Raw genomic sequence first — 11,214 nt, 5'->3', positions numbered from 1 at the left:
AATACTGTTCCTGGATTAAGCCTCCATTTCTCATTTGTTTCTTTGTCAGGTAAAAGGACCAGGAATTGGGCTGCTTGGGATTTCCAAAGGGGGAGAACTTGGCCTTGCTATGGCCTCCTTCCTGAAGGGCGTCAAAGCTGCCGTGATCATCAATGGCTCTGTGGCTGCTGTTGGGAACACCATCTACTACAAGGATGAGACCATCCCCCCTGTGACTATCCTGAGAAATCGCGTCAAAATGACCAAAGATGGTGTCCTGGATGTTGTGGATGCTCTGGAGAGCCCTTTGGTAGAGGAGAAGAGCTTCATCCCCGTGGAGAGGTCTGACACGACCTTCCTGTTCCTAGTAGGGCAGGATGACCACAACTGGAAGAGCGAGTTCTATGCGGATGAGATCTCTAAACGCTTGCAGGCCCACGGGAAGGAGAAGCCCCAGGTCATCTGCTACCCGGAAGCTGGCCATTACCTTGAGCCCCCTTATTTCCCACTGTTCAACGCTGGCATGCACCAGCTGGTGGGCACGAACATCCTCTTTGGAGGGGAGCCTAAGCCCCACGCCATGGCCCAGGTGGACGCATGGCAGCAGCTGCAGACTTTCTTCCACAAACAGTTGGGTAGTAAGAGTTAGGGGGCCTCCTAACATGCAACCCCTCATCTGCTGGTTTTGGAGAACCTCAAATACAGTATCAGAATGTCAGTTCAGGTTAGTTTATCTGAACATATTCTAATTCTTCTAAGTCTTTCTTTCTTTCTTTCAAGCCTTTTTTGTTTTGTTTTGTTTTTTGAGACAGAGTTTCTCTGTGTAGCCCAGGCTGGCCTCGAACCCACGTAGATCTGCCTGCCACTGTCTCCCATGTGCTGGGACTAAAGTAAAGTTGGGTACCACCAGACCCAGCTTAAGTTCTTCTTCTTTTTTTAATATAATAAAATAAGTGCCTGTAAAGGACTGAGGAGAGAACTTAGTGGTAACAGATTTGTCCTTCTTTCATGGTGCCCTGAGTTCACTTCCCACTGCCGTAAGACAACAAGGAAATTAAGACTTTGCTGTAAAAATAGTGCCTATTGAGCTGGTGAGATCACACAGTGAGTAAGTGTGCTTTCTGCCAACCCTGACAACTTGGGATTTTTCCCCTCCTCAGGATCCACATGGTGGAAGGACAGATCCAACTCTGACAAGTTGTACACATACAGACACACACACACAAATACAATGTAATTTAAAAATAGTGCCTATCTAAAAAAGAGTTATTTTATATCCTGAATCAAAATGTATAATTATAAACATTCTTATTAAAATAAAAATTAAATAATTATAGACAAAACTATGGTGTCCTTTCAATTCTTAAGCCAGTGTTGCGACTATCATCTTCCATCAAAAAGTGGCTTTGGGGTAACATGGGGCCTCTTTTCAGATGCTTACTACATGCATAGACATCAGTGAAAAGAAAGATTTTTTTTGGCTACACATATCCACCAAGAACATGAATTTTTTTATATTTTTTTATTATTGTTTATTATTATTAGTTACATTTTATTAACTCTGTATCCCAGCTGTATCCCGTTCCCTTATTCCCTCCCAACCCACCCTCCCTCCCTCAGCTTCTCCCTGCCCCTTTCCAAGTCCACAGATTCGGGAGGATCTCCTCCCCTTTCGTCTGGCCCTGTTTTATCAGGTATCTTCAGGACTGGCTAAGTCCTCCTCTGTGGCCTAGCAGGACTGCTCCTCCCTTGGGGGATGGGGAGGTCAAAGAGCCTGCCATTGAGTTCCTGTCAGAGATAGCCCCTGTTCCCCATACTATGGGAAACCAATTAGTTATTGAGCTAAAAATATGGAACGCTTCAGGAATTTGCGTGTCAGCCTTGCGCAGGGGCCATGCTAATCTTCTCTGTATCGTTCCAATTTTAGTACATGTGCTGCCGAAGCGAGCACAAGAATATGAATTTTACAAACAATTTTTTCCCCCACACATATCTAACAAGAACATCAATTTTACAAAGCAAACCAAGGATGGGAAAAGAGCCCCTCTTCATGTGATGCGCTCTGTGTCACAGTGACACATGGGGACGATGAGCATTTAGTCTGGGAAGCAACAGAGCATCTGGGGAAGGAAACAAAGTTTTCAGGAATCCCATGTTGTATCAACCTTCAAACCTGACTGTGAGGCAAGGAAGAGAAAGCGTGAGGAAACGCTCTCATCCCCACACTGGCCGCAGCAATCTGCCAGTCAGCTATTGCTCATATGGGCACAGGAGGAAGGACTTCTTTGCCCATTGCCAGAGTCATGGATGAGCCCCTGTAACACAAGACAGGCAGTTAAGACAAAGCCATAGAAACCTATTCAGATTTTTATTTATTTACTTATTTATTTACAGTCACACGTGTGTCTGTGCGTGTCTGTGTCGGTGTCCACCAAGGCCAGAAGATTTCAGCTCTCCTGGAGCTGCCGTCACGGGGAGTCCTGAGTCACCCAACACGGGTGCTGGGAACTAAACTTGGGTCCTCTGTGAGAGCAGTGCATGCTCTGAACTGCTGATGTCTCCAGCCTCAGAAACTCGTTTAATGAGACGATTCGGTGGGAAAAGGTACTGGCGACTTAAGCCTGAAAACCTGAGTTCAACCTCTGGAGCCCACATGGTATAGGAGAGCACTGACTCCTGCAAATTGTCCTTTGACCTCCACATGAGTGTCCCGGCACACACCTGCCTCCCCCCCACCATATATAAATAAATAATTTAAAAACTTTTCAAGTGTGGCGTAGCACAAGAGCCTTCAGAATCTAAGACCCGGGTGTGGAGGATGGCTCGGTTAAGAGAGCACCGAGCATGCGCCAGTGCCCAGGCAGAGCGTGAGTTACCACATAGCCAATCCACTGTGTGTTCTGCTTCCGGATCCTGCCCTGAGTTCCTGCTTCCGGGTCCTGCCTTGAGTTCCCTTCTGACTTCCCTCTGTGCTGGACTGTGGTCTGGAAATGTCACCTAAAGAGTCTTTCCCCGCTAAGTTGTTTTTCGGTCATAGTAGTTGTCACAGTGACAAAATAAAACTAGAACATTAGTTGCCAGAAGCTGGGAAGGTTAGTGGGGGAAGGGCACGAGGAGGCTCTGCTTATGGGAACTGTAATATAGGAAGTCTAGATTCTTGGATTCTGAAGCACAGTGGAGTGACAATAGTTTATTGTACAGATGCTCTTTTTTTTTTTTTTTCCTTTTTGGTGCTGGAGATAGCATTTTTGTTCTTTTATGTGTATAGATGTTTTACCTGCATGCATGTCTGTGTACCAGCCCCATGCCTGGGTATCAGTGAAGGGCAGAAAGGGCGTTGCGTCCCCTGGAACTTGACTTACAGATGATGGTAAGCTGTAATGTGGGTGCTGGGAATTGAACCCTGATCCTCTGGGAGAGCAGCCAGTGTACTTAACCACTGAGCCATCTCTCTATTCTTTATGCTGGAGACCAAACCCAACTCAAGCAAAGCACAGAATCTGCCATCATACCCTTGTAGTGGTTTGAATAAGAATGGCCTCCACAGGCTCATAAATTTGAATGTTTAGTCATCAGAGAGTGGCACTGCTTGAGAAGGATTAGGAGGTGTGGCCTTGTCAGGGGAAGTGTGTCACTGGGGTTGGGCTTTGAGGTTTTAAAAGCTCAAGCCAGGCCCTGTGCCTCTTCTCATCTTCCTGCTGCTTGAAATTCCAGGTGTGTAACTCTCAGCTACTTCTCCAGTACCACATCTGCCTGCGTGCCACGATGATAATGGAATAAAGCCTCTGGAACTGTAAGCCCCAATTAAACATGCTCTATAAGAATTGCTGTTGCCCTTCATCTGGTGCGATTGTCCGATGACCTCGATTCAGTGTAACTCTCAGACTTGCCATCATGTGGGCCCTTACAGTCCCAGCTTCGTTCTCCGATGGTGCCTTCCCTTGGAGTTGTTTGTACCTGATTCTGTTATCAGTTCTCATCCAAATCCAGTGGGGAGTAGGACCATTTTGCTTCTGTTTCTTGGCCAAGAATTGCTGATTCTGAAAGCCTATGAGAGGCCAGGTCCGGAGTATGATGTGCAGTGGCAGAGACCCCAGCAGGAAGAACACGAGTAGAAGGATTTTGAATACTTTCAACACAGAGAAATGATAAATATTTGCAGTAAAATAAAGCAACAGTTACATTACAGACACTGTGGGTATGTACCTAGTAAATAATCAGAGGCATTATATAGCAAAAAGAATGCAAATCCAGTGGGTGGGATGGCGCATGCCTTTAATCTCTGCCCCTGAGCAGGCATGGTGGCTCACACCTTAATACCAGCACTGGGGAGGTAGAGGCAGGTGGGTCTCTGTTAGTTTGAGACCAGCCTGGTCTACAAATTGTGTTCCAGGACAGCCAGGACTATGTAGAGAGAGACTGTCTCAAAAAAAAAAAAAAAAATTAAAAGAAAAAAGAATGTAGGCCTAAGTTAATTTAATTAAATTTGTGGGTTCCTCAGTGAAGGAATCAGAAACAATCAGTGTAACTCCTTCATGGATGACGAGAGGCAGGAGCAGAATGAGAAACTGAGAAAAGCTAAGTGGATGTCTGTGTCTCATTGGTCATGCGAGTGCCAGATACTTCGTGATTTCTTGGTTGAAGGATATTAGAAATCCTCAATGTAACAGCAGCAGAGTCGGGAAACGTAAGAAGGGGCGGCTCCTGTACCCACGTGTTCGCATAACCATGAGTGCTCCAACCCAAGACACACATACACACACAGACAAAACACATCTTAAAAAAAAAAGTCTGAGTTCTGAAAAGCAGTGGAATGTGTCACCTTCAGTCAGATGACCGGTGGGGGAAGGGAGGAGGGGAAGGGGGGAGGGGGGAGGCTGCCCTTTCTAGAAAAAAAGAACCTGTCTAGGGACATATTATGAAGATTGTGGTAACTTTCACTCACTGATTGATAACAATAAGTTAGTTGGTTTTGAGGCCTGGGAGAAAATAAAGGTGTTTTTTCCTTGCTGTTTTGCTTTTTAATTTATTTCTGCCCAGGCAGGTGGACCTGGCCATGCTGTTAGGTGTCTAACCCGAAAGGCTCACCCGAAAGGACAGTTTTGTGCTAACATCAGTTAGGAAACCTCGACAGACACTTCCCTTTTCCTTTCTTCATTTGCACTGGATGCTTAGAATGCCCTTCTGAGGCAGCATACTTGAGGAGACGATCTGAAAGTTCAGCTTTGTCTGTTTGGTGGGAAAAGACGAGAGGCGTCTCTCAGTGGAGCCTCCAGACTGAAATCCGTTCTCTGCTAGTGCCGAATGGGGCGTGGGGTCTTTCCCCAGAGACTGACCAAGCTGGAAAGGTGTGTTCCCGGGCTGCAGGTTCAAGCAGAACTTTGTACTGCATGACTGCCAAAGGAGCCTCATCTAAATTCGAGAAGAGAAGTGAGCTTTGGCAAGGCAAGCGCAGATCCAAATCTTTCTCCATCAGCCCGAAGGCAGAGGGCTTGGGATGGTAGAACCCCGGTAATGTTAGAGAAGATCTACCTGAGGAGAATATGTAGAGCTAACGAGAGAGCTGAAGAGATACAGGACAAGCGCAACGTGTTTCCTGACCGCTCTTCTAGCTTTACAGAAAGAACAGGGGAAGCGGGGAACACAGGCTCTGAGCATCAATGAGCCTCATCCACACCACATTCGTCAGCTCTCTACTCCCACAGGAAGCAGAAGGGCACATTTGTTTAGTCCCTCTCCATTAGTCACGTCAGAGTGACAAGGAGGAGGGGACATGCAGGTGGAGGCTCCCAGAGCAGCTGAGGGGCAGGTGCGCTGGGAAGCGGCCCAGTGGCCATGTGGGATGTCCAGGGCCACACACAGCTTGACTCTGGGAATGCTAGGCTGCACGAACCATCAGGGTGAAGGCAGAAGGACAGACTGATGAGACTGAGTTGGGAGGGAGAGTCTTACAGGGGCTCTCCTGGAGTGGGGATTAAGAGCCAGTCCTGAAGATACCTGATAAAACAGGATCAGATGAATGGGGAGGAGGTCCCCCCAATCAGTGGACTTGGCAAGGGGCACGGTGGAGAGGAGGGAGGGAGGGAGGGACTGGGAGGGAATGAGGGATCAGGACACGGCTGGGGTACAGAGTAATAAAATGTAACTGATAAGAAAAAAATAAAATACAAAAAAAAAAAAGAGCCTGACTTTCATCTGATGGCCAGGGAGGTCACCAGGGCCCTGGTTCTAGGAGCTGTGGGAACAGCTACAGTGCAGGGATCAGGAGTGACCAAGAGAGGCCTTTAAATCAGCATGAGGGGGCTGTCCCATCGCCCAGCTTTCCTCTTCACTAATGAAAAGAACAGGCACTCCACTTCCTCCCCAGTGTCTGAATGCTTGGAGCAGAGTGGCTGCTGGAGAGGCTGGTGATCACAGTGAGCGCAGAGCTAGTGTAAGCCAATGTCCCACTGTGGTCTGTAACCATCACCTGACCCCATCACCTGGTCAGGATTCTCATGATTTCATAACATCACATCAGTGACAAAAGTCACCGGAGGAGCACCTGATTAGCATTCCTTTCCCAACCGTTGGGGGTGAGTTGGAACTAGGGTAAAGTTCATGGCGAGCTCTCAACTGGGTAACTAGTGTTTCAAAGCTCTGGGCAATGAGCCAACACCAGGATCCGCAGGATAATGTCTTTGTACCCAGGCAGCCAGCGGCTGTGTGGAAACCCTCCATTTAAGCTAACCTCTCTGAATGGAGGCGTCCTCCTTGAAGGACAAAAGATGAGAGAGAGAGAGAGACACAGGATTTCAGTGTCCTCAACAAAGGAGTGCTTACTTCTCCTGTTCCAAGCCTTAGCTGTCAGCCCATTCTCAGGGAGGACAGCGATGAGAAGTCTGAGGTCCTAGGCAGACATCCTCAGCTGTCACAACAGCACGGAGCAAACCTGTGTTTGCTAACACCACAGGTCCTGTGTGTGGGTTACCTCAGCAGATCGCTCATTTCCAGAGAGACGAGGGATATATATATATATAATGGTTGTGTCTGTTTTGGCGTCCTCTGCCTGGGGACCTCTGTCTTTCCCAAGCGTTGAGGATTTTTTTTCCCACATTGTTTTATGGAATTGATTTTCTATGACCTCAGCCTTTCATTCTTCCTTGGGTAAGCCAAAGTCAGACATTTATTTGACCATTTCAATTTTTTTTACTCATAATTTTTGTGTATATATGTGTAGGGCGTGTGTGTATCATTTGGGCATGCATGCCATGGCAATGGTATGAAGGTCAGAAGACAGTGTTTGGGAGTTTGTTTTCTCCTTTCTCTGTGGGATTCAGGGATTGAAGTCGGGACACCAGGCTTTGTACAGGAGGTGCTTTACCTCAGCCATCTAGCCAGCGCTATTTGTTTGTTTGTTTATTTAATTTTGGCTTTTCAAGACAAGACTTCTCTTCATAGCCTTGGATGTCTTGAAACTCGCTCTGTAGACCAGGTCTCAGCGTCACAGAGATCTGCCCGCCTCTGCCTCCCGAGAGCTGGGATTGAAGGTGTGCACCACCACTGCCCAGCTAATTATAAAAATTACTTTTAAATTGTAGTAGGACAGAAGTTTATAATAATGAGTACCTATGGGGGGAAGGGAGAGGGAGGTGAGAGGGAGGAAAAAGGGAGGATTGAGGGAAGGAGGAGTGTTCAAATAAATAACCTAATAACACAACTGAATGTCTTAGAAGGTGAGCACGATGCCCACAGCTGGGCATGATGCCCACACTTACAATACCAGAATTTGTGAGGTAGAGGTGGGAGGATGAGAAATTCAAGGTCAATCCTTGGCTACATAGTCAATTTTAAGAAAGCCTGGGCTACATGAAACTCTGCCCCTTGAAAAAGAAATAAAGAAGAAAGACTAAAAAAAAAAATCGGTAAAAGGATTGACAAAACAAAAGGTTGGTTTATGAGAAGATAAGCAAAATTGACAAACGTAGAGTTTAAGCAACGGGGGGGGGCAGTGGTAGGAGAAATGACCCTAATATACAAAGCTAGAGGTGAAAACAATGCATTATAATTGGCACCACAGAAATTAGAGGGATTATTAGAAAATATTTTTAAGAGCGACATGCCAATAAGTTAGAAAACCTAGAAGAAATGGGCAAATTTCTGGATCCATATGACCTACCAAGATTAAACCAAGAGGCTATAAAACCTAATAGTCAGATAACAAGTGATGAGGTTGAATTGGTCTTTCACCAAAGAGAAGCTGGGTAGTGTGGCTTCCATGATGAATGGTTCCAAAATTTAAAGGAAGAACTAATGTCTACCCTAGTTCATCACACAAAGCAGCATTTTGCTGCTTACAAACCTGAAAAGGCAAAAATAAGACTCAGAGAGAGAGAGAGAGAGAGAGAGAGAGAGCACTACAAATTAGGATACTGAGTCTTTGACCTTTCTCAAACTGTGACGCACTTCTACCCTCAGAAGGGCTTTTCTCCCTTCAATAAACTATTTATGTCAGGGGCTCTAGTTGATGAAAAAAGTGGAGGAGAGGAGAGGAAGGAAAAAAAAAAAAAAAAACAAGTCACAAACTAATATCCATGATAAACGCAGATACAAAAATCCTCAACAAAATACTTGCAAATCAAATTCAATAGCATATTAAAAAGATCATATATTGGGGGCTGGAGAGAAATTGTTCAGAGGTTAAGAGCACTGGCTGCTGTCCTAAGTTTGATTCCCACCAACCACATGGTGGTTCACAACCATCTATAATGAGATCTGGTGCCCTCTTCTGGCATGCAGATGTACATGCAGGCAAAACAATGCAGACAAAACACTGTATATATAATAAATAAATAAATCTTAAAGGGGCAAAAAAAGGAAGGTCAGGCTAGAGAGATGGCTCAGAGGTTAAGAACACTGGCTATTCTTCTGAAGGTCCTGAGTTCAATTCCTAGCAACCACATGGTGGCTCACAACCATGTGAGATCTGGTGCCTTCCTCTGGTGTGCTGTATAAATAATAAATAAATCAATTTGGAAGGAAGGAAGAAAAGGTCATATATCAGCCCAGTAGTGGTGCACACCTTTAAATCCAGCTCCAAGGAGGCAGAGGCAAGTGGATCTCTGAGTTTGAGGCCAGCCTGGTCTATAGCACAAGTTCCAGGAAAGCCAGGGCTACACAGAAAAACCATGTCTTGAGAACAAAAACCAAAAGTAACCAACCAAACAAAAGATCATGTATCATTATCAGCTGGATTTCATTCCCGGGATGCAAGGATGGTCAAACGCATACAAATTATCCTATAGAAGGCGGCACAAAAATAGAAAGCATCACACTGAATGCAGAATCGTGAAAGAGAGGCTTGTCCCCTCTTCCTGTTCTTATCCAGCAGAGAATTTGGAATCTTAGCCTGAGCAGTTGGCCAGAAGAAAGACTGGGATACAAGCGTGAGAGGGAGCGTCACACCATCTTTTGGCGCACATAATGCGATTTGATTTCTGTGCTTTGAAAGTCCTGAGGACTCTACTGCCAGACTCTCAAACCAATAAGCAAATTCAGCAGAACAGCAAAAATAGAGAACCAAAGTGCAAAAAATCAGTACTGTTTCTTTTTTGAGACAAGGTCTCAAACAGGTAGCCCAGGCTGGCCCCACACTCTGAGTCTTCCCGCCTCCTCTCCTTGATGTTGTGATGACAGCTGCGTTCCATCCTGCCCGACAGTCAGTAGCTTTTTCCTACACCAACAATGAGCCTCCTGGGAGAAAAATTAGGAAATGGTTCCGTTCATAAAAGTGTGAGACTCAGCCAGGCATAGAGTTAAGCTGGAAGAGAGAAGACTTCTACAAGAAACATTACAAAACACACCGAAGATAGACGTTAAGGACACGTGGCGATAAAAAACACAGGGGTTGGGAGAATTAATGTTGCTATAATAGCCTAGTCCAGAATGGGTCCTACAGACTCAGTGCCATCAGTATCAAAATGACAGTGACACTATTCATACGACTGGAAACAAATTCTCAAATTTATATAGAAGCACAATGGTTCCTTATAACCAAAGCAATCATGAACAGAAGAAATCTTGGCAGTAACACAATACAAGATTATAAGGCATGCCACGGAGGGGCTCAGAAGAGATGGCTCTGAGGTCAAGAGCACCAGATTCTCTTCCTGAGGACCTGGGTTCGACTCCCAGCACCCACAGCTGTGGAGTAACCCAGTAATCCCAGTAAGCCCAGCTGTGGAGGATCCGAAGCCTTCTTCTAGCCTTCTTGGTCACCATGCATGCATGTGGTATACAGACATCCATGCAGACAAAAGACAAACAAACAGAAGTCATCCAAACACACAAAATACATTTTTAATAGACGTACAAGCCGGGTGTTGGTATCACAGACCTTTGATCCCAACACTCAGGGAGGCAGAGGCAGTTGGATCTCTGTGAGGCCAGCCTAGTTTATAGAGTTCCAGGACAGCCAAGGCTACACAGAGGAACCCTGTCTCAAAAAAAAAAAAAAATCAATCAATCAAAATTAATTAATTAATTAACTAGTTCATTGATTAATAGACATACTGTGGGGTCACAGTAACAAAACGGCATGGTGCTGGCACACAGCAGACACACAGGCCGATGGAGCAGGGTCTAAGGCAGATGCTCGTCCGGAAAACAGATTCCTATCATTTCAATCTAACCTCTCCACTTGCTGCCGGCGTGTTCTTTCCGCTCCGCCTATGGCTGCGACCAGTCTGCCTCCCTGGGCAGACAGCCATTTACCTTAAAGTTTTGCCTTGAGAGATTTCAGCTCTCTGCCAGGTACGACAGCACAACCCTGCGATCCCAGTATGTGAGGGGTGAAGGCTGCAGGGTCTGGAGTCCAAGGCTGTGTTGGCTTGCACACCTGGCAGCCCTAGATACGTGAGAGAGACAGAAACGGGGGGAGAAGCAGAGATAGGGCGATGCTGAGTTCAGGTCTCCTCACTCTGATCACAATCTGGGCAAGCGAGATACAAGCACGTCTTCAACCCAGTCCACCATTGGTATGCCGCTGACCCAGAGGCCCCAATTTCTGTAGTTGAACATTTCATATTGAACTCGGAACTGAAAGCCAGTGTTGTTAATCATGGACAAATTCAGGGGACCTCGGAGGGAAGTCTGTCAGGAAGTGTCCTTAACCTGAGATGGCCAGAGAAATTCAGCGCTGGATTAGGCGAGGGCCTTTATCTTTCCATGAAATCCTTGCCCTGGTGGAGACAGAAA

General features: G+C 46.0%; 1 protein-coding gene and 1 non-coding gene across 2 annotated transcripts in view; one reads left to right on the top strand and one right to left on the bottom strand.

Moving 5' to 3' along the window:
- LOC129666112 (acyl-coenzyme A thioesterase 1-like) overlaps positions 1 to 1,322 on the top strand; it is a 3,984-nt gene extending 2,662 nt beyond the window's left edge. Inside the window, exon 2 of the mRNA XM_055593133.1 lies at positions 21 to 1,322. Coding sequence (XP_055449108.1) covers positions 21 to 628 — 608 coding nt within the window. The 3' untranslated portion in view covers positions 629 to 1,322. The remainder of the gene's footprint in view (positions 1 to 20) is intronic.
- A 501-nt stretch (positions 1,323 to 1,823) lies between these two features.
- On the bottom strand, positions 1,824 to 1,930 carry LOC129666253 (U6 spliceosomal RNA). The gene has a single exon (XR_008718539.1). It is a non-coding gene; the product is annotated as a U6 spliceosomal RNA (small nuclear RNA).
- Between the last annotated feature and the right edge of the window lie 9,284 nt (positions 1,931 to 11,214).

Source organism: Psammomys obesus, unplaced genomic scaffold, assembly GCF_907164565.1.
Source record: "Psammomys obesus unplaced genomic scaffold, mPsaObe1.curated_primary_1811, whole genome shotgun sequence".
Lineage (NCBI taxonomy): Eukaryota > Metazoa > Chordata > Mammalia > Rodentia > Muridae > Psammomys > Psammomys obesus.
Note: the sequence above shows the minus strand (reverse complement) of the source record. Positions and strands in the feature narration are given on the sequence as shown.